This window comes from Otolemur garnettii, unplaced genomic scaffold (assembly GCF_000181295.1).
Source record: "Otolemur garnettii isolate 467f Iridium unplaced genomic scaffold, OtoGar3 scaffold00283, whole genome shotgun sequence".
In the NCBI taxonomy this organism is placed as follows: domain Eukaryota; kingdom Metazoa; phylum Chordata; class Mammalia; order Primates; family Galagidae; genus Otolemur; species Otolemur garnettii.
The window spans coordinates 186,682-209,431 of NW_003852678.1; the positions used below are offsets into that span (position 1 = coordinate 186,682).

The 22,750-nt window shown below is 56.5% G+C and overlaps 2 protein-coding genes across 8 annotated transcripts in view; both read right to left on the reverse strand.

Annotated features, from left to right (window-relative positions):
- The window catches only part of CRIP2 (cysteine rich protein 2), a 6,217-nt gene extending 2,814 nt beyond the window's left edge, over nt 1-3,403 (reverse strand). The window contains exon 1 of one of the 6 annotated variants that reach the window (XM_003803160.3): nt 3,258-3,403. In XM_003803160.3, coding sequence (XP_003803208.1) covers nt 3,258-3,300 — 43 coding nt within the window. In that variant the 5' untranslated portion in view covers nt 3,301-3,403. The other 5 variants (XM_012813612.2, XM_012813609.2, XM_012813604.2 and 2 more) reach the window with 5 other exon arrangements.
- Nucleotides 3,404-6,951: 3,548 nt separating this feature from the next.
- The window catches only part of MTA1 (metastasis associated 1), a 29,490-nt gene continuing 13,691 nt past the window's right edge, over nt 6,952-22,750 (reverse strand). The window contains exons 7-20 of one of the 2 annotated variants that reach the window (XM_012813613.2): nt 17,478-17,580; nt 16,785-16,884; nt 16,423-16,611; nt 13,469-13,543; nt 13,301-13,359; nt 12,899-13,014; nt 12,481-12,632; nt 12,197-12,386; nt 11,967-12,056; nt 10,709-10,861; nt 10,549-10,584; nt 8,004-8,035; nt 7,682-7,833; nt 6,958-7,592 (exon numbers count right to left, since the gene is read on the reverse strand). In XM_012813613.2, the coding sequence (XP_012669067.1) occupies nt 7,442-7,592; nt 7,682-7,833; nt 8,004-8,035; nt 10,549-10,584; nt 10,709-10,861; nt 11,967-12,056; nt 12,197-12,386; nt 12,481-12,632; nt 12,899-13,014; nt 13,301-13,359; nt 13,469-13,543; nt 16,423-16,611; nt 16,785-16,884; nt 17,478-17,580 (1,598 nt within the window). In that variant the 3' untranslated portion in view covers nt 6,958-7,441. Of the gene's footprint in view, nt 7,593-7,681; nt 7,834-8,003; nt 8,036-10,548; nt 10,585-10,708; nt 10,862-11,966; nt 12,057-12,196; nt 12,387-12,480; nt 12,633-12,898; nt 13,015-13,300; nt 13,360-13,468; nt 13,544-16,422; nt 16,612-16,784; nt 16,885-17,477; nt 17,581-22,750 lie in introns of both variants that reach the window. The other variant, XM_023508850.1, reaches the window with a different exon arrangement.

Sequence of the window (22,750 nt, forward strand, 5' to 3'; positions counted from 1 at the left end):
CTCCCCTACACACCTGCCTTCACACACACCTGTCTCCCCTATACACCTGCCTCACACACACCTGTCTCCCCTACACACCTGCCTCACACACACCTCTCCCCTACACACCTGCCTTCACACACACCTGTCTACTCTACACACCTGTCTCACACACACCTGTCTCCCCTACACACCTGCCTTCACACACCTGTCTCCCCTACACACCTGCCTTCACACAGCTGTCTCCCCTACACACCTGCCTCACACACACCTCTCCCCTACACACCTGCCTTCACACACACCTGCCTCACACACACCTGTCTCCCCTATACACCTGCCTCACACACACCTGTCTCCCCTATACACCTGCCTCACACACACCTGTCTACTCTACACACCTGCCTCACACACACCTGTCTCCCCTACACACCTGCCTCACACACACCTGTCTCCCCTACACACCTGCCTTCACACACCTGTCTCCCCTACACACCTGCCTCATACACTTGTCTTCCCTACACTCCTGCCTCACACACACCTGTCTCCCCTCCACACCTGCATCACACACACCTGCCTCACAAACACCTGGCTTTCCCCCACATCTTTACACATACCTACCTTCCTCCAACCTGTCTCACACGCACCTGCCTCCCCCATATGCTTCCTTCACACACCTGCCCTGCCTCACACATTCTCTTTTCCCTCACACAGCGTTCACTAATGGAACTGGCAGAGCCCTTTTGAGGGAGCAGCCCTGAGCCCATGGCATCCCTGCCCCCCTGGGTGGGCCAGTCCCCCATGAGATCTCCCAGCTGGACTCTCATCTATCTGAATGTGGCTTCCTCATCTTCAGCCCTGACATTTTCTCCCATCCTACTATCTCCACTACTGCTTTTTTGCCAAAGGTCTGAGACCAGCTGCTGAGAGTCAGGTGCCTCTCCCCAACTCCCAGTTGGGGCTGCTGGGCCACCCTTCAATGGACAGAAGCTGGGGCCTCCCCAAGGGAACAAGGCAGGAAAGGGTGGAGAGGAAGAGGGCAGGAAGGAAAGCCTGAGCAGGACTGGAATTCTGAGGGCAGGGGCCAGGCTGGAGGAGCTAGGAGGAGGAAAGGTATGCAGGCTGGCCTCAGACATCCTCTTTGCTGATGGAATCTGGACCAACGGCTCTCCTGCCCGCTCTTCTTGGAGAGTCCCCAGGCCTTCTGTCTGGCAAATGCAAGGAGGCAGGGTCCCAGGCAGTGTGAAGCCTGCCCTGGGGGCCCATGGGTGCTGCTCCCCGTGGCTCAGTGAAGGGCCTGAATGCTGTCTCCCCTTAGCCCTGGCAGAACCTGCTCCACCACCCCCTACCCGAATGAGGCCACAGGTGCCCAGAGCCCTCTGGCTAGAACTGCTTCACTCAGGGATTCAGGCTGGAGGGTGCTGGCTGAGCACAGGGAGGCCGGACGCAGCCATTGGCAGCCAAGGCAGCTGCTGCATAGGGGTGTCAGACCACCCTGTTCCAGCCAGGTCTGGAATGTGGGCCACGTAGGGGCAGGGAACAGACCCTCAGACCCACCAACTGGGCTCTTGGCCACACCTCACAGGCTCCAGTTAAAAACACAGAATCGACTACGTCTAAATGGCTTAGAAGAGAGTTCTGTCCCTACCCAGGCTGCATGTGTCTGGCAGACACAGAGACATCATCCTGAGATCGCTCTGGATGTCTTGGCCCTGGCTCTACTCAGCTGTGGGCTGCAGGGCAGCTGGGGTGCTATAGGGGTGGGCAGGACTGTGGACTCTCACCCCACCAGTGCCTTCCAGGCAGGATGAAGACATCTGGGTCTGAGGCGCCTTTGTTTTCTGCTGAGAGCCAGTGGCTGCCCAGTAGGCAGAGTACTTTTCCGGGCTGTCCACAGGACTGTTGGCCAAGAACTCAGAGAGCCCTGAGCTGGCCTGGCCTGGGCCAAGTCATGGGCAGCTGGACTGCAGGCAGGCCCTGAGGACTGCCCCCACCCTGAGCCCTGCAGAGAGGAGCCTCTCTGGGACAGGAACTGAGGGTGGGTGGGCTCCTGGGGAGGTGACCGGAAGCCCCTTGGCTGCAGGCCACACCAGCAGCTCTCCAGGCCAAATCCGGTTCCTCCCCTCTGGGAATAGCAAACAACTGATGGTCTCTTCCTCGTCCTCTTCCTCCTCCTCCCCCTCCTACTCCAATCCCTGAGCTGGGGAAGCATAGGGGCTTCCTTCACCACAGTGCAGGGCCACATCCCAGATCCTGACCACTGCTCCTGGGATGACCAGGGAAGGGCCCTGTCAACCTAGCCCTTTACCCACCTCTGCTTCTAACTCTAAGACTGGCCCCCTGTGCAAAAGTTGATGGCTTCCTGGGCAAGGGACCACCTTGGCAGAATTGGGCAGAGGATAAGCCAGAAGTAAAGTAGGAAGGAAGCGACCCAGAAACAGAGAGTGAGGAAGCGGAGAACCAGGGTTGAGTGCCTGAAGGGGCTGCCCACTGGGCTCCCTGCCAGGGACAGCCCTCCCCTGCCTCCTGTAAGGGCTCTTCTGACCTTGAGGAGACAGAGGTCCTAGCCATCTGGGCTGCTTGGGTACTAATGCCCTCTCAAGCTCGCACGTCACCCCCATGCCCCACCCGTGTGAAACTCCTGGGGGAACTCGCGCCAAAGAAGGGAGTGCATGTTGGGACACGCAGGAGGTGGAGGCCAAGGTCTCCCCCGCTTTGGACTTAATCCCAATAGAGTCCAGTCTTGGCCCCGCCCGGCTTAGCAGAGGTGAGGGGGTCAGGGTCACTGCTCGGGTACCGCCACGTGCTCGAGGCGCGGCGGGCGAGGGGTCCAGGAAGAAGGCCTGACTCCGACCGAAGCCCTCGGAAGAAGTCCAGAGCGTAAGGCTCCGCCCGACTCCACTCCGCTTGGCGCCGTCCGGAGGACCTCGATGAGTTCTTGGACCCCGAAGCCCTCTGGCAACCTGGGTCTCATCTCTGGGGGACCACGCACTCGGCCTGGCCGGACCCGTGTCCCCGCCCCTCCCCACCGATCACTTGGGAGTTCGGGCGTAGCGGCCTCCGCCCCGTCGCAGCCCCACCCTCTGGCTACACCCGCGTGGGCAGCTCGAAGAACCCGTCTCCTGGACAAGCATCCCGAGGCCCAGGCTAGGTCCTGGGCTGGGACCCGGCCGGCGCATCCCGAGCATACCGCCGGGGGCGCGGGTCTCCGGGGCAGAGGACTGGCCGCAAAGGGCGGCGGGGCGCGCCAGGTCTGGGGCAGGCCTGCCTCAGGTACTCACCGAAGTACACGGTCTTGTCGCACTTGGGACATTTGGAGGCCATGGTCCGTACGTCCGGTCAGCCAGCGCCCTCCGCCCGCGCTCTTCTTTCAGCCACCGCCCGCGCCAGGCCCCGCCCTCCTGGCTGCTTGCGCGCCCATTGGCTCCGAGGCCCGGGAGGAGTCTCTGAAGCCCGCCCCTCCCCGGGCAGCAGGCCGACCCGGGCGCCGCGGGGGCGGGGGCGCACCTGCTCCGGGCGGGGGCTGAGGGGCGGTGGGACCTGGCCTGGCCCCCCCCAGACCCCGCGCCCGAGACAGCGTCTACTGGGGCCCGCCCCGGCCACAGCGGCGCCGCCAGTGTCCAGGCTGTTTCCATAGCAACGTCGGGGCTGTCTAGCTGGGGCTGTCTCTCGGTCGCCGGCTTGAGGCCGGGAGCCTGTGCCCCGCGGCTCTGGGAGCCCTAGTAGGCGGAGCCTGGAGTCCACCACGCCGGGCTCTCTGCATCCCGGGTGCTCTGTGCGGCGGGAAGGGACGCGGGCTCCGAGAGAATCCTACCCCCATCCCGCCTCACGGTGCTGGCCCCGCTAACCTTTGTTGCTTGGTTTCCATAGCAACGGCCGTGCAGCAGGAGAGGAGTCGGATTCCGGGCGCCGCGTTGGACTGGGCCTTGTCCAGGTATCAGTCCCCCGCTCCGCCTTCCCGTCCTCTGCCCAAACACTGTCTGTGGTGCTGAAGGCTCGACGGGCAGAGGGCACGGTTCCGAGGGAGCGTGTGCGTCTGCAGCCAGGGCCGGCACCCTGAGGTCCGCGCTAAAAGGCGTAGTCCCCACGGATTCCGCCCAGGAAGCGCTAGGGAAGCCATAGGCAGGAGAAATGGGAGGAGAGGGCCACCTGGAGCGCCAGCCTACATGCCTCGTGCCAGGACCTCTCCTGCAGATCCATTGACTCCAAGCCCAGGGCCTCCTCTTGTAGGGCTGGAGAGACAGGGACCCTGCCCAGCATATTACCTCACCCACCCTGCGCCCAACAGGCACCCTTCCAGGGCCCTGTCCGCTAGCTAGGGGCTGCCTGACCATCCCCACCTCTCCCTGCCCCCACCCTGAAGCACATCAGAACATGTCCCTGCCCAGGGCAGAGGACCTTGGGACTCCTGCTTCCTCCCTGGGGCTTTGTTGGGCCTGGGAGGCAGACCAACCTCCAGCTAGGTGGCCACCCTGGGATCAGTGTCAAGCTGAGCTAGACACTGAAGTCTGAATTGGTTTCCTCTGCCTGGTATACCAGGTGTGATCATGAGTGGGCCAGTGTCCTTCCACCCCTGGAAGCTGCATGTTCACAGCAGTCCTGCTTTGCTCTGGCCCCCCCAGGGTGGCCCTCCTCTCTGCAGCCACACTGCCATTGCCATGGAGACAACAGCTTAGACACATGTGTCCTTCCAAGCCTGACTGACCAGCCTGACCAGCTCCCCCCTCCACCTCTGGACTTGTGCCAGCTAAGGCCAGAGACTGGTAAGTTGGCATCAGCCAGTCCCCTTCCTGGGCAGGGCAGCTCTGAGGATCCCTGCAGGCCACTCATGATCCCCTTGTCTCTACTCAGTGCATTATCAAGCCCTCTTCAGCTTGCCACTCTGTTCTGCCCAGATTGAGAGACCCCCAGGCTGGGGTGTCACCCTCCCTGACACCAGGCCCCTTCTGATGTTCGCAGGACTGATAACCGCACTCTGGTACTGCTCTGGAGAATGGATTGGCTGGGCACGGGTATTTTCTAGAGAAATAGCAGCCAAGAAAGCTGCTGGTCCAGATTCTGCCGACTACAGAGGCCCGAGTGAAAGCTCCTCCCAGGCTTGCAAAATAATGGCATTGGCACTGGCCAGATGCCCTGGAAACAGGGAGGACTGGGGGTGCGGGAGGACTGGGGGTGCAGGAGTCCAGCTGCTGCACTGCCCACCCTTCACAGCTGTAGTCCCTGGGCTATGGCCAGAGGTTCCCTGATGAGATGGGGCTATTCTGGGCCTGGCAGGAAGTGCCATGGATCAATGGACACAATACATTGGCCTTGGCTTCCACCTCTGAGACTATTGAGAATTATAGACTGGGGCATTGTCAGGGCAGCACAAGACGTATGGCTGTGGGGTGGCAAGTGTGAGTAAGCATGCAGGGGCCAGATGGCCATGCATGCAGCCGATTCCCTCCTCTGGGGGGCTGTACAGTGGCATGCTGTGTCCCCATGATGTTGGCGGGCAGGACCCCCCCCCCCAGCTCTGCTGTGGGAATGGCAGAGGACTGGAGGTTATGGGTGGCAAGGACCCTGGTTCTGTGGGCTCAGGACAGGCCTTCAAGTAGTCCTCTCAGGCCATGACTGGCCTGCTGACTTGAAATGCCCCTGGTCCTGAAGAACCTTACTGGCACAGCAGGTGGGGTGTTTTGAGCCAGGACAGAGAAACTTGCTTTCCCCAGCTGTGCCAACTCCCCATTTCTAAACTCAGGTTCAGGACCCTCCTGGAAGGCTTGGCCTTGGCAGGCACCATAGCAATGGGGTGCCTGCAGGGGTGTGGGGGAGGGGCTTGTGTTCTCAGGGCCAGCCTGCCCTTGGGACAGAGCTCTTGGCCAGGGTCTGGGGATATGTCATAGTGCACTTTTCTGAGAAGTGAGAAGAGGACGGGCCTTGGGCAGGGTGGGAGGGTGGCGAAGCCACAGTCTTTCACCCAGCAGGACACTCAACTAGTATTGGGGATAAGACCCTCTGCTGGGGGCAGGACACACAATCCAGGCAGGCAAGGGGGCTGCGGTCTTCACCAAGGTACCTGAGCTGACCCAGACCCTAGCAGAGGTCCCATTCTTTGTCAGGGACCTGGTCTCCCAGCCCCCAGATGAGACTCTACAGATATGCCTTCGGGCTTTGGGGACATTTGGGAGGGCAGACTACAGACACCGCAGGCAAGGGGAGGGGCCTTGACCTAGGGAGGGTAGGTAGTGCCTGCACAACCCCATCACCAACACTCTGGCACGTCACCCTGCTGGGCCTCACAAGTGCCCTGCCCTGGACAACCCCTTATCTTTGTCTCCTGGGAGAGAGCAGAAGTGGTTTCTATTTTAATTCTTGGCAGAGCTTTGCACATTTCAGGGCACCTAGGTGGGGCCAGGGGAGCAGAAGGCAGAGTCAAGGAGGAGGGACAAAAGAGCCCACCCCTCCCTAGGCACCCTGGGCTGATCCTATTCCTGGCCAGCTGAGATGGCAGCTGAGGGTGGTCCCTGAAGCCAGGCCAGCCCTAGGATCTCTCCCTCTGCTGGCCGCCCAGGGCCAACACCTGTCCCTAGGCCTGCAAGGGGAGGTGCACAGGCTGAGGAAGGATTTCTAAGAAGGGACTTGCTGAAATCTGAGCAAATTCTCACTGTGGAAACTGAACACCTGCTGGGTGGGCCCCAAGACTCTGGACAGAAATGTCCAGACAGCTGGGGGAGGGCTCCGCCAGGGCCAGGGGCAACGGGACCAACTACTCTGGTGGGAGGGGTGCCTGTGGCTGTGGGGGCCTTGAGTAGTCCCAGCAATTCCCTGCAGAAGAGCTGTGGGTGCAGGTCTGTGGGACCAGGCTGGAAAGCTTCCTCCAGGCTTACCACACTGCCCCAGGGCAGGGAGACCGTGGCTCCTGGTCTTGGGCTGCTGGAGGACCTAAGACAGGGAAAGGGTTGGCAAAAAAGACACAGGGCAGGGCCAGTTGGCTTTTTTCTTTTTATGAGATTTTTTTCTTTGTTTTTGTTTAATATGAAAATTACTTGAAAAGACAAGGGGCCAACCCCGCCGGGCAGCTCAGCCGGCCGCGGCCGCACAATCCTAACATTCCAGGTGTAAGTTACAGAGCTCAAGTTCATCTACAAAAAAAGTAATAAAAATAAAATTTAAAATGGCACCTTCAACAGAACACAACAAAACCTTAGGGCCTGGCCTCTGAGTGGGAGGCCCTGCAGCTCAGGGGCCCAAGGAGGCCCCTCTTCTCCACTCCAGCCAAAAAGTAAACACAAAGCTAAAAAGGACTCCTCGGCTTCTCGGAATAAGTTAAACCGCACTTCTCCTTCCTCTCCTGGGCTTCCAGTGAAGGAGCAGTTTCTCTGCAAGTGAGGGCGGGAGGTGGGGTTCTACCAAATTGAGGAGGGCGCAGCGGTCTGGGTGGGGGCCGCCTGGCGGAGGGTGGGCAGTGCGGGAGGGGCAGCCCCTAGTCCTCGATGACGATGGGCTCATCATTGACAGGCGCAGGCGGGGGCGGCCGCAGTGGCAGGGCCTGGCTCTGGCGCAGGGCGATAGGCTTATAGGGCCGGCGGGCAGCCCGCTTAGTTTCAGAGGATGAGAGCAGCTTTCGGATCTTCCTGTGGGGGGGAGCAGCTGGTGAGGACGAGGATGGGGAGTCCAGTGAGGACACCAGGGGCTGTGCTTGCCACCCACCCTACAGGCCCACCTGGTCTCCTCAGTGGCCATGTAGAACACGTCATCTGGGGCATCGATCCAGTTCATCCGGCGCCGCTTGACAGGGGGCAGGGAGCCTCCCCGGATCAGGCGCACTTTGGTTGGGTATGACTTCCCATTGAGCAGCAAGTTCCGGCTTGGTCCCTGCACAGAAGGGAGACATGCTTCCTGGGAGCTGCCCCACCAACCGAGCCCCAACCCACTGCCACAGGCAGGGACAGCCCTCTGAGGGCCTGCCCTAGTCTCACCAGGCCTCTCAGGGCCCAAGCCCCGCAGTACAAAGCCCATGTGTCCCATTGCTGTCTGCCCCTTACCATGTGCCTTGTCTGCCCGTGGTTTGTCAGACCTGAGAGAGAAAAGGGAAAGTGAGACGGGGCGGGAGACAGCCTAGAACCACCAGACCCACAGAGCAGTGCCAAGCCTCAGCTCCCCTTGGTCCCAGTGTGGCCTGGGCAACCCCACAGCTCCAGCCAACAGAAGGTGTCAGTGGGGGCTACAGGCAGGAGGCCCAGGGTCTCGGATCTGACACCCACTCCATACACAGGCTACACAACTTGCTACCAGCTGTGAGACAGAGGCAGCCTGCTTTATACAGGAACAGGATCTCCTCCCCCTCCCCTTCCACAGGTGGCCAGGTCTTGTCTTGTCTTCCAGCAGGAAGTGGGGCGCAGCAGGGGCAAGACCCTCTGCAGGGCAGCTACCTGCACAGCTACTGCCTGTGCCCCAGGAGGCCAGGCTTCTTCCCAAGGGCTCTGAGCTCCCCTCACTAGCCCATGCTGGAGATCTGGACCTGCAAGCCCTTGCCAGTGCTGCAATTCACAGCCCACAGTACCACCTAGGCCCTAGTGCCCTGGCACATGCTCAGGGAGACCAGAGGCCTTAGATGTCCAGCAGCACACTGGTTAAGGACCTGGAGTGGCACTGCTGGAGCAGGGCCAGGTTCCTAGTAACCCACACCCAGCAAGGAGCTCCAGCCACACCCACCCAGGGCTGCTACCACCTCCCACGCCTGCCTGTGATCAGAGTGTGAGCAATGGTCAAGTGGCAGCTGGTCTCAGGATGGCTCAGCCCCCAAAAGCCCCAGCCCCTGGAGAGGACCTCCACTCAGCTGGGTGCCTGTCCCCAAAAGCACTTCCCAGCTGAAGTTTGTCTCCCAGAGCATCAGAAGCCTGTCTAGTCCCCTCCTCCCAGGTACCCCCAGCTGGGTGACTTTCCCTAGCTTGCTTAGTGAGGCAGAGTGGAGAGCAGGGGCCTGGTCTGCGGTGCCCCAGCAGGGACAGCCAGCCTCAGGCACCACTGGGACCCCAGGCCCAGGGCCTAGGGATGGCCACTGGCACAAGGGTTACTTACCCAAATAAGTGCCTACCAAAGCGACAGGTTAGCGGAGGAAAAAAAAACACACTTTAGGGTTAGAGCAAGTGGCAGCTCCGTCAGCAGCCCCAAGGGTGCAAGGCAGAGAGCAGCCTGTACAAGTGGGCAGCTGGGTCAGGGGTGCTAGGGGCCAGCCCTGGCCCAGAGCTCAGCTCATACCTACCCAGCCTGGACAGATTCCTGGCCCTATGCCCTTGCCCGTGGGGCCCAGCTCCATCTAGCAGGCCAGCTCACAGCCCTTCTCCAGCACTGGCCAGTCCCCACCCCGCCCTGCCACTGGCTGTTTCCCCATGAGAGAGGCATGCAGGCAGGACTCTACTCAGGGTCTGCACAGTGGGAACTTAAGTTAGTGCACTTTGGAAATAGGAGAATAAATGTACTTTAACCTAACTTGCTTGTTAACAATTTTTGCAAAACAAAACCAAAAACTCAAAGATGTCAAACTCCCTGTCATTCCTATGGGATGTGATGTGATATTCCCAGGGCAGCTGCCAAGGTGGTGCAAAGGTGTCAAACCAGCCCAGGCAGGGTGCCAGCCACAGTCCTAGACAGCTTCAAGTGATACTCAAGAAAAGAAGGATGGGTCCCAGGGCAAGACAGAGCCCACTGAAGGCTGGTATCTAGACAGGTGGGGATGGAAAAACCTGCCACCAGATCTCTTATCATGCTCTAGCACACCTGCTGGGGTGCCCAGTGTAGCCTTATCAGGCAGTAAAGGGCCAAGGCCTAGCTAAATGGCCACTACTTGCTGCTACCTCCTGGGTCCTCATGGCTTGCACCACCACCTTGGCCAGTGCCCTGGCAGCAAGCAGACCCTCCAGTCCTGATATCCTGGGCTCTAGGAACACCCACCCAGGAATGACCAGCACCCCATGTACTTGTGAGACCCAGGCCTAAACACTGCCTAGGCCTTCCACAGCTGCCCTCTCCACACTGACAATACCCAGGCTTGAATCTATCTGTGCCTCCCATAGCCCCTATCCCAACCCGTGCAGAGCGCCTGAGCCAATCCTCAGACAGAAGGTGTCAAGCCCGTGCACAAGCTCAGTCACCATGGCCTCTGTAGACAACCCAACCCTCGTCCTGTCCCCATCCAGCAGGGTACATGGAAGGATTGCAGGCATAGCGCGGGTGGCCCCAGGAGCCGAGGCAGATGGCATGCGGGCGGTCACAGTGCAATGGCAGACAGCGCGGACAGGTGGCAGCACCAGGGCCAGACGTGCAAGGACAGTCCACTGACCAGGCGCTAGGCCGGGAGAGGCTGAGGGCCAGATTCCCGGGGCATGTGGGTTCCTCGCCAAGTGACAAGGGAAGCTGGGAGGAGCATGGGGCACTGGGCCATGGCCCAGGCTCAGGTGGACTGCCCCGAGGACATGCCCTGCACCGATGCCACCAGGCCAACACACTCGAGCAGCACAGCACACACAGGCACCGCGATGGGGGGAGTTCGGCTGCAGCACCCAGGCCAGCGGCCGCCCCAGGCCTTACCCCTACTGGGCATCAAGAGGCGCTTCTTCATGTTGCCTGGCCGCGCCCGCAGGACAGAGAGAGAGGAAAGAAAACAGCATCAACAGGCGTGGCCACGGCCCAGGCCTGGCAGAGACACCGCTCAGCCCCGCCAAGGCAGGAGCCGCAGACCCAGACTCACCGTCCACCCCGTTGTGCTGCTCATAGCTCCGCTTGCCCAGGATGGTAGGGGAGCCATTGTTGATGACGGGCGCTGCCTTGGCAGGGGTCAGGCTGCTGAGCACGCTGGACACATTCTTCACAGGGTCAGGCTTTGGGGGACGGGGGTGGGTCTCTGCAGGAGCAGCACAGGTGACTCAAGTCACCTCTGCTCAGCAGGGATGACCAGAGGGCAGGGTGGGGTGCTGACACCAACATCAGGGGACTACCACTGGTGACAGCAGCCCACCTGGCCCCTCACTATGAGGCCCCATCCTAACTGGCAGGACTGAGCAGTCACTAACGGAGGCCACAGGCTCAGTGCCCTCTCAGGAGGACATGCCCACCAGAGGAGGGGTGTCCAGGCCAGTCCTGTACCTCAGGCTTCACCAGGGCAGGGTGACAGCCTGGTGGAGACCAGCTCCCTTGTCCTTGGCCAGACACAGGCTCTGAACATAACAGGCCATAAGCCATCCTCACGTCCACAGAAAGGCCCGGCTGCTCACCAGACAACGAGCTGACCATGTGGCCAGCCTGACACCTGCCACACCCCTGACACCTGCCACACTTCCATCAAAGGACAAGCGCTCAGGCAGGTGTGGGGTCCCAGACCCCAAACAGGAAGCAACACAAAGCAATTGGGTCCGTACAGCACACTTGACTCATAGCTCTGGAATGTCCTTCCCACAAGGAGAGTCAACCCCACGCCTAACAAATAGGGAAGGTCCCTCCTGCCCCGTATGTCTGGCCCAACCCCTGGAACAAACTGCTTTTGGGCAGGCCTAGGGTGTCAGCTGAGGTTCCCAGGTGTCCCTGGACTGTGTCAGTGAGGTTGCAGCCAAGTATGTACCCCACCCAGCTGAGGGCCTGCAAAGGGGCTCAGCTCAGGAACCTCTCTGCAGGAGCAGATGACCACTTAGCAGACAGGGCACATTGAGCCCAAGCCCTTGGCCCCCATGCCCCAGGAACAACCAGAACATGGGGACCAAGGCAGAGAAGCCATCAGGGGAGCTTGCTTTGTGTGCCTCAAGGACACCAAACCAGCAGGGGACAGGGATGTGGGAGAGAGGTGTGACAGCACCTTCACCATCTAGGGCTTGTCAGGAGGGGCATGGGGAGCAGCCCAGAGTCTAGAAGGGTGCAAGGTACCCTGAAGGGCAGGTCTAGGGCTCAGGAGACCGTCCAGGGGCTCCTGGCTGGAGGAGGCTTGACTGCTAGCATGCAGCTGCCTGTCCGCTCACCGAGGTACCGGAGCACGGCATCCAGAGGCTTGCGCACCGCCTGCCTTGGCACCAGTGGGCTCTGGGAAGCTCCGGGCAGCCGTGCTGTGCCTGTGAGGAGCACACCGTGTGAAGGCGTTGCTTGCTCATGCCCTAGCACTCCCCCTGGGGCAGAAGATGGGGAGCACTGGCCAGCCAAGGCTGCCCCTTCCCTCCCCACGCCCACAGGGTGGTCCAGCCGGAGCACTCACACTCAGCCTTGATGGCCGCGCTGTTGATGGGCATGTAGGGGTGCCGGGCAGCGTGCCACGGCCGAAGGATTTCCCGGCACAGGCGCCGTGCAATCCGTGTCAGCTTGGTGGTGTGCAGGTAGAAGGCCTGCCGTGTCTTCATGGCGAACTTGGGGCTCCCGCCGCTCCGGGCTGGGACTCCGTGGGGACTCTGCGGAAGGGGGCGCACCGCCCCAACACAGCGCCATGACCTGGGGCCGAAGCCCCACTACCCCACACACAGTGGTGGGGGCCTGCCCACTTACCATGTTGTTGCGGTTTGGTCCTGGCCTCTCTCCATCTAGCCGGGTTGGCATTTTCAAGCCACCATATTTCTTCCAATATGTCCAACAAGATGCGCAGAGACGACACTGCATGTTAGGGGGACCCCAAGAATACCACTGGTAAGACTGTGTGGCTACGGACAACAAAGTTGGAAATACACGGATTCTTAAGCAGAACCAGCGACGTCAGAGTATTCCCCAGAGTCCCCCGCCCGCCATGGCCACCCCTGCCAGCCAGGCCCTGCCACCCTGCACATCCCCAGAGGCCCCCCAACCACACCCACCACGGATAGCAGCCCGTCATCAGTGGGACCCTCAGGGAAGACACAGGGCACCCCAACACACAGTGGGTGCCCAGAGAGCCCTGCCCGTCCAGGGTGGGGGCCGGGCAGGCACTTACTATAACAGCTCTCGCAGGCCCGGCCAGCCCCAGGGCTCTGGCCTGGTGCCCCTGTGCCGTTCACCACACCAGCCTTGACATTGTTGACGCTAATCTGGTTCGGATTTGGCTTATTACTTAAAGGGTAAAAAGAGAGAAAGGGAAAAGTCACAGGAGCATGGACCTGAGAAGACCCATATGCATAGCACATGGGCCCACTAGACACCCCTTGTGCAGACTGGGGTCCTTCCAGGGTCCCCAGGCCCCCAGCCAAGCCCCCAAGCTCAGCTCAGTGGCCAAACACTGGGCACACTCATCTGTATCCTGGACCGCCACCCCTCCTGGCAGGGGCCAGGATGTGCTAAGACCTAGCCCAGTGTGGTAGAGTCAGAGTTCCCCACCCTGACCTGGGGACACACTCACTAGTTGGGAATATAAACTTGCTTTAACTTGCTCTCGGCTTCAGCTGCTTTCAATCGTTTCTTAGAACAAAACAGAGGACCAGAGGTCACCATACGGGGGCCACCAGGGGCTCCAGGTTCCCTCCCTCCCCCGGCACCAAGGCCACCCCAGTGCCCGCCTGCCACACACCTGCTGCACATATCTGTCAGTGGTCTTCCACATGTAGTAGTACTCGATGATGCTGGTCAGTGACTTCCACGGGAGCTGGCAGACAAAGGCACTGTCACAAAGGACGGTGGTGCTGGGGGCGCCACATCCAGCCCCGCCCCCAGATGGAGAAGGGGTTGGGAAGATGAGCCACCACAGGGCTTAGGAGCCGATGCTGCAGGTGGCACTGCCCACCTGGCCCTCTCGATCATTCACTTCTTTCTTTATTTTTTTGAGACAGAATCTCATTCTTGCCCTGGGTAAAGTGCTGTGGCATCATCATAGCTCATACCAACTTCAAACTCTTGGTCTCAAGCAGTCCTCTTTCTTGCCTCAGCCTCCCAAGTAGCTTAGACTTTTTACATTTTTTTTAAAGACATGAAGTCTTACTCTCTCACCCAGGCTGGAGCACAGTGGTGTCATCATAGCTCACTGCAGCCTCCAATTTCTAGGCTTAAGCGTCCCTCCTGCCTCAGCCTCCCTAGTAGATGGGACACAGGTACCAGCACCTGGCCATGTACCAGCCACTTCGTAAACCTGCATTTTATCTTGGTCTTAACTCCAAACTTGTTAAAACACTTCTTTCCTGGGTTAAATCATTTAACTTTATTAATTTTTTTTTTTTTTTTTTTTTTTTGCAGTTTTTGGCCAGGGCTGGGTTTGAACCCGCCACCTCCAGCATATGGGGCCGGCGCCCTACTCCCTTGAGCCATAGGCACCATCAACTTTATTAAATTTATTTACTAAAATGGTTTCCTTCCACGTTTCACTCTCCTTCTAAAACACTTCAATTTCACTGCTCTTCTCGCTATGCATGGCAGCATTTAAAACTGTGAACTGTCCTTGGTGCTTCTTTTGCTATAATCCCAAGGATTTTAAGTCTACCAGGGTTTTCACCATGATTACTCTCTAAAATCTTGCCATTGTGGGCTTGGCGCCCATAGCACAGTGGTTAGGGTGCGGACCAGATGCACAGAGGCTGACAGGTTCAAACCTGGCCCAGGCCTGCTAAACAACAATGACAACTGCAACAACATCACCAACAAAAAAAACAGTGTGGCATTGTGGCAGGCGCCTATAGTCCCAACTACTTGGGAGGCTGAGGCAAGAAAATCGCTTAAGCCCAAGAGTTTGAGGTTGCTGTGAGCTGTAACACTACAGCACTCTACTGAGGGTGACATAACTCTGTCTCAAAATAAATAAATAAAATAAAATCTTGCTACCGTGTTCCTGTGTTCCATCCCTCACTCGATTTACGTCACCATCTCATTTCTAAGGGCTTGAGTCAAGCACTGTGGTTAGAGAATCTCACCTGTGAAGTGTCTGCTTCTCTGGCATTTACCAACTTTATGGCCCCAGTACTCTGTGAACTCATGCTACAACACATGCTCTGTGGCACGGATTTACCTAAGAACCTGTCTTACTAAGTACAGAATTTGGACAGTCCCTGCGTTTCATCGGCTTGGATTATGGCAAAGCAGACGGAGCTGTAATGAGTCCCTCTGGTGCAGCCCCAGGCCCCTCCCCTCCTTCCCATGTCTCCAGGGCTGCATCCCGGGCCGCCATTCGGCTCTCACGAGTCTCCCTGCCACAGCCACACTGCAGCCTCCCTCTCATCCTTCTCTGTGCTGAAATCGGTGCTGTTTTCTTTTTAGCCTTTGTCCTCTGGCTCTATTTACTTTTTTGTCTGAGAAAGTTTTGGTAATTTTTTTTTTTTAGCTTTTTAGCCAAGTTAGAGACCTGTCTGCCTTACACCCCACCCCTGGCCAACACACTCCACTCAGAGCTGGCTTTCCACACCAGCAGGTGCTTCCCCGGATGGAGCCTCACTGAGTGGGTCCCTTTGGCAGCCCCTCTGCTGGCCCAGGCCACTCTTGTCCACTGTCTTTCCAGCCTGTGGCTCCTCTTCCAGCCTATTCATTTCTCCAGCACTCTGGCTGCTTCTCCAGGTTCCCTGCATACTGACCTGGGTTGTGACTGTTTCTGTGGCACCAGCAATCCCACTATGTTCTGTCCCCTCAGAACCAGGGGCTTTGCCATAGGAGTGAAGATGTTCTCCTTTCAAATGAGTTTAAAATTCAGGAGGATTTGAGATGAGGGTGCAGGGAAAGCCCCATAGGCTTACTAGACCAGTTATTTTCTTTTGAGACAGAGTCTCAAGTTGTCACCCTGGGTAGAGTGTCATGGTGTCACAGCTCACAGCAACCTCAAACCCTTGGACTTAAGCAATTCTTTTGTCTCAGCCTCCCAAGTAGCTGGGATCACAGGCGCCTGCCACAACACCTGGCTATTTTTTGGTTGTGGTGTCATTATTGTTTGGCAGGCCCAGGCTAGATTTGAACCTGCCAGCTCCAGTGTCTATGGCTGGCACCCTAGCCACTGAGCTATAGGCACCAAGCCATAGGCCAGAGCTTTTAAAGGACACAAATGGGAATATGTAAAAAGTTCAGCTTAGTTAAAAAAACAAAGACGTAGGAACCAGCAGGGAAGCAGGAGGCTGCTCCTGTCTGAGAGACTCCGCCCTGTCCTCATCCCATGTGGCGGCAGCACACCACTTTTCACACCAATCCTACTAGGTCCCCTCATGCCTGTCTGCTCACCACATGGTGGCCATTAACAAACAAGGCTGGCAAGAAACACCGTGGCCTCTATGGCCAAGGCATATACATGACAGGAGAGGTAGAGGGGGAAGTTAGTACTGGCCATGGCTTGGGCGGCAGGGTAGACCCTCTAAAAGAGGAGAATGGGGCCCAGGCCTTGCACCCTCCACCCCTCCAATGACTCTGCCACAGCACTGACAAAATCTTGTTGAATGTCTGTGAAATCCTTCTAGTACTGGCTGTGGCTTGGGCTGCAGGGTAGGCGCCCTATAAGAAGAGAATGGGGCCCAGGCCCTACACCCTCCACCCCTCCAGTAACCCCACCACAGTACTCACAAAATCTTGCTGAATGTCTGTGAAATCCTTCCCATATTTTTCCAGGGCTTCCTCAAAGAGGTTGGCCTCTGATGCAGACCACTCCTCCATCTCGTCCCTGCAGAGCACTGGCCCACCCTGCGGCACCAGGGCCGAGATGGCCTTGGAGATGTCATAGATATTCTTATGAAGTGTGTCCATGGCATGGAACTGTGGCAAGAGACACAGGGTCGCCCGTGGCCAGGGCTTGGCCAGGCTCTCAGAGATTTTCCCTGTACCTGGCCATGGCCCCACTCCCTCAGCAGCTCAAAGTGACATCCTGGCTGCCCATGTCCTGGGTGGAGGGAAGGGGGCACAGCTGCCCTACCCCAGCAACCACTCACCAGGGTGATGTCCCGGGAGGCGGCCGCAGCACTCATGTGCAGACTGGGCTGTCGGACAGAGCTGCTGCAGTCCAGGGCCCGTGCAAAGGTGCCCACGGAGCTAGGGACATGGACATGTGCTGACTGCCAAAGCTAGACAGGCAGACCCCCAAGCACACCGGCCAGGACCTAGGCAGTGCTCACTGCCGGGGGGTGGGGGGGGTGGAGGCGGAGGGTTGGGGGGCACATGGGGAGCCATGGGCATCAAAGAAAAACCCCCAGGCTGTGACTCCAGTGCTCTCGCATCCAGGGGTACAGAATGTGTAGGACATGGCTACCCACAAACTTGAAAAGCACCCCAAAATCCACAAGCCCCTAGCTGACGGGGGACCTGGCACAGCCACTGTGGTAGCCCTGGGGCTCCATCTTCCCCTCTAGAAGTCTGACTCTCCCAGGAAAAGCAGATGGGCCCTCCCAGGTGCTGCCCTGGGCTGCCTCCACCCTCCTCAGTCTCCAGCTACCCGGGGCAGACCAGGAAGGCCCTCGGACCTACAGGCAGCCGGTCTGGGGAGGCAGGAGCCACCTGGGCCAGCCCCTCTTAAGCATCTGAGAGAACTCGGAGTCTTGGGGAGGACCCACTGCAGGTGTGAGAATTCCAGATAGGGTTGTCTCAGGAGACGGCAGTGCCCTGGCCACCCCAGTCCTGGGACTCACCGGGCCACCACTAGGAACTGGTCGATCTGTTTGTCAACGAGTGGGTTGTGAGCCTCCCACACCTTGGTCTCCAGCTTGGCCTGGTCACGGCCGTCCTCCTCTCCTGCAAGCAGGAAGTGAAGTCCCATGAGATCTATGACAATTCCCTACAAGGCCTTTCAAAACTAGCCCTGCATTGTGATTGCTGCACCCTTCTCTGGGTCAGCAGCTGGGGCTACTAGGACACAGAAAGGACATGGGCCAAGGAGGAAAGGCCAGGGCAGGAGCTACACATGCACACAGGCATATGCATGTGTTCCCACAGGCACACACACACATGGTCCGGCACAGAGTGCCAGGGCAGACTGGGTGCCAAGGGACGCTGCACCAGCAAACACATCACCTCATGGGGTTGGGGGCTGGGGTGCTGTGCTGGCGGGGGAGAGCCAGGGTGAAGACAGCCAGTGGGAACCTGGGCTGAGCAGCAAGGGTGCATGTGCTGCAGCCCAGCTTGACTCTAGGGCAGGGGCTTGTCGGCAAGTTCTAATCAACATTTCACTCTGAGATGCCAAAGGGAGACGCTCATTGCAGGAAGTAACAGGCTGTGGGCCTTGTGCCAGTTCCAGGCATCCCCTGCAGCCACAGCACCCCCAGCCCACCCTGTCCATCCAGGCAAGGCTGGGTATAGCCCCACCTGGGGCCTGAGGAGTCAACCTGCAAGGAGCATTCTGTTCAGCAACAGAAAGCTGAAGAGAGCATCTGACCCTGGCAAGGGCTCAAGAGTGTCTGAGGAGTCCACCTTTCCTCACCAAGACCAAGCAGTGGTGTCAGGAGACCCTCAGCACACTCTGTGTCCTCAGTGGGGCCAGGCCTGTCTTGCGGGAGGACAAGGAAGAGGACCCTGGTTGCAGATGGACTCTCAGACAAGCGCCACACTGGTGATCCAGTGTAGGGGTCAAGCCTCACATCTTGCCAAGATGCCATCAGCTCCTCTTCAGCCCCAGGCAGGGACAGGCCTCCTGGCTAGGGACTCTTTCCACAAGCATGGGGCAACCTTTCAGGCCCAGATGGGGCTCAACATTCCCATGATAGCATCTGCCCCTCGCATGGGTACCAGCTTGAGGCCCACCTTGAGGATTGGGAGAAGTAGCCAACAGGCTGTGAGCAGTGTGGGGGCCTGGTGCTGTGCTCATATCCAGGTGGTGGGAGCTGCGCAAGTTGAGGACCTGGGGCTGTTTCCAGCCACCCAAAGGACAGAGGTGGGGCTTCCCGTACCATGGGTGGCTCTCCCTCCTGGCATGGATGCTGCCCTGAGATGCATAGCCTGAGCCCGAGATAGACCTTCAAGGTCACAACTGCACCAGCAAATGCCAGCCAGGCCCAGAGGCAGGAGCCAGCCGTCGCTTGGAGGTCTAGCCTGTCTTCCCTTTGGAACTCCACAGGCACTAAAGGCAGGCATGCTGTTTCATGCCACTTGGAAGGGGCACAGATTTCATGAAGTGAGGAGAGCTCTGGAAGCCACATGCCACCAAATGGAGAGATCATGGGAGGTAGCCCAGGGGTCAGGAAGTGGTAGGGCTATGGAAGGGCAGCCACAGGGGGGGAGGGCTATTCCTGCACAGCCCCGCTCTCCAAGTAGGACTTGGCCATGGTGTGCCTCTCCTTGAGCTCTTCCAGGTCCAGGATCTAAGGATACTTCAGGCAACAGTAGGGGTCCAGGCATGGTCCCTGGCCTTTCAGGCTACTCCTATCTCTTTGGTCTTGACCACGATCAAAATCCACGTGGATCTCCCAGCCACAGTTGATGCTACTTCTGACCAGGCCCTTCCCTGTGACCAGGCTCCCTGGGAACCCTCAACACACAGCATCTTCAAGGCCACGAGGTGGATCTAGTGCCTCAGAGTGGGGCCTTCTCAAGCTTGCATGGCTGCACTGACAGAAGAGGCTGGTTGGCTCCAGCGAGAGGAACTGTGCGTGTCCAGGACACCCTGGGCATGATAGCAGGGAGGGGGCCTCTCAGCTTGCCCCAAGAAGAGTAAGAACAAAGAGTCCATGAGAGGCAGGTGGGGCTGAAGGAGACCACGACATGCACAGGCCAGGGCCCAGCTGCCGGGAAGCATGATTGCCTCGGAAGGCACAGCCACAGACAGACGCTGCAGAGCCCAGGGCCCAGAGCCCACCTGAAGCAAGTAGCAGCAGACACCAGGTATGACCTGAGACCAGGCTAAGTGTGCCCCGAAACTGCAAGAGGGACAGAGAAGTGCCTGAGGGCAGCACCTTCTGTTCCACGTCTGTCCAGCAGGAGCCCAGGAAAGAGAAGCGAAAAGGGCCATGTGCAGTGGCTCACACCTGTGATCCCAACACTCTGGGAGGCTGAGGCAGGTGGATTGCTTGAGCTCAGGAGTTTGATACCAGCCTGCGCAAGACTGAGACCCAACCTCCACTAAAAATAGAAAAACTATTCATGGGTAGATGGGCATTTGGGCTGCTTCCCTGACTTGGCAATTATGAATCAGGCTGCAATAAACATTCTGGTGCAAATGTCTTTGTTGTAAAGTGATTTTTGATCATCTGGGTATATACCTAGTAAAGGAATTGCAGGATCAAATGGCAGGTCTGCTTTTAGTTCCTTGAGTTTCCTCCAAACTTCTTTCCAAAAAGGTCATATTAGCTTGTATTCCCACCAGCAAAGTAGAAGTGTTCCCTTCTTTCCACATCCACACCAATATCTTAAGTATTGGGATTTTGTGATGTGGACTAATCTTACTGGAGTTAGACGATATCACAAAGTGGTTTTGATTTGCCTTTCTCTGATGATTAAGGATGATAAGCCTTTTTTCATGTGTTCGCAGGCCATGCACCTGTCTTCATCAGAAAAGCTACTGTTCAAGTCTCTTGCCCACATAGAAATGGGGTTATTTGTTCTTTTCTTATTGATTAGTTTGAGCTCTCTGTGGATTCTAGTCATCAGACCTTTGTTGGAAACATAACCTGCAAATGTGTTTCCATTCTGAAGATTGTCTGTTTGCTTTACTGTGTTCTTGGTGGTGCAGAAGCTTTTTAGTTTGATCAGACCAGTAGTATATTTTTGGTGTTGCTTCAATTGCCAAGGGGGGGGGGGTCCTCCTCATAAAATATTCTCCCAGGCCACTTTCTTTCTTTCTTTTTTTTTTTTTTAGAGACAGAGTCTCACTTTGTCACCCTCGGTGGAGTGCTGTAGCGTCATAGCTCACAGCAACCTCCAGCTCTTGGGCTTAGGCAATTCTCTTGCCTCATGGGACTACAGGCACCCACCACAATGCCCGGCTATTTTTTGTTGCAGTTTGGCCAGGGTGGGTTCAAGCCTGCCACCTATGGTATATGAGGCCAGTACCCTACCCACTAAGCCACAGGCAATGCCCACACAGGCCGATTTCTTCAAGCATTTTCCTTGCATTCTCTTCTAGTATTTTTAGTTTCATGTCTTAAGTTTAGATCTTTTATCCGGTGAGAATCAATTTTTACTAACGGTGAAAGGTAAGGGTCCAGTTTCAGTCTTCTACAGGTCGCCAGCCACTTCACCCAGCACCATTTGTTAAATAGGGAATCTTTCCACCAATGAATGGCTTTGATAGGCTTATCAAAGAACAAATGACAGTAGGTGGCTGGGTTCATCTCTCGGTTCTCTATATTCTGTTTCATGTATCTACCTCTCTACTTTTGTACATTTATAGTATAAAGTCTGGTAACATGATTCCTCCTGATTTTTTGTTTCTGAGTAACGTATTGGATATTGGAGGTTTTTTCTGATTCCTTATAAAACAAAGCACTATTTTTTTCAAGATCTTTAAAGTATACCAAGGGTGCTTTAATAGGGATTGCTTTGTGTAGTACAGACATTTTAACAATGTTGATTGTTCCCAGCCATGAGCATGGTATGTTTTTTCGTTTGTTAACATCTTTAGCTATTTCTTTTCTCAGAGTTTCATAGTTCTTTATAGAGAACTTTCACGTCCTTTGTTAGGTAAACTCCCAGATAGTTCATCTTTTACTACTGTAAAATGAATAGAGTCCTTGACTATTTTTTTAGCTTGACTACTGTTGGTATATATAAAAGCTATTAATTTTTAAGTATTGATTTTGTAACCTGAGATACTGCTGCATTCCATGATCACTTCTCAGAGTTTTGTAGTGGAGTCCCTAGGGTTTTCCAGGTATAAGATCATATCATCCGTGAAGACAGAGAGTTTGACCTCTTCTGACCCCATTTAGATACCTTTGATCCCCTTCTCTTGCCTGATTGCGATGGCTAAAACTTCCATTACTATGTTAGCAACCATCTTCTTTCTTTGTTCATATCTTCCTGTAAATAACATCAACAGAAGATCATAAACAGAAGTTAGGCCACATTAGATTGAGCCACAAGTGGTAGGTTTTGGAGTAGAGATATTACCTATACTATGTACATTATTCACAAGTTTTTGTTTGTTTGTTTCAGACAGACTCTCACTATGTCACCCTCGGTAGAGTGCCATGGCATCACAGCTCACAGCAACCTCCAGCTCTTGGGCTTACGAGATTCTCTTGCCTCAGCCTCCCAAGTAGCTGGAACTATAGGCACCTGCCACAACACCCGGCTATTTTTTGTCATTGTTTACTGACCTGGCCCAGACCGGGTTTGAACCCACCAGCCTAGGTGTTTATGGCGGGTGCCGTAACTACTGTATTACAGGCACCGAGTCTATTCAGAAGTTTTAGTCAAAAATTGTTTATTTGGAGGTAAACACCCATGGGACAGTTATGAATTTATTCAAGAATAATTAAATGTAAGAAATATCATATTTTAAATGAAATTATCCTGGCTTGCATCTTTTAACCAATAAGATGATAGGATACCCAAGGATTTGGGAAGCTCCATCCATTCTCCTTGAGATTTGATAAGAATCTAAAGCAGTGGTTCTCAACCTTCCTAATGCTTCCTAACGTCACAACCCTTTAATACAGTTTCTCATATTGTGGTGACCCCCAACCATAAAATTATTTTCGTTGCTACTTCATAACTGTAATTTTGTTACTGTTATGAATCATAATGTAAATATCTAATATGCAGGATGTATTTTTATTGTTAGAAAGAGACTGTGACCCACAGGTTGAGAACCACTGAGCTAAAGCAACTGACACACCCAGAAGAAAGAAGAGTCCCTGCTATGTACAGAAGAACGCAGGGCATCCCTAGCCTGCAGGCTGGCAACAACACACACAGGGGCTGGAAAGTGGCCTCTAGGCTCGGCGCCTATAGCTCAACCGGCTAAGGC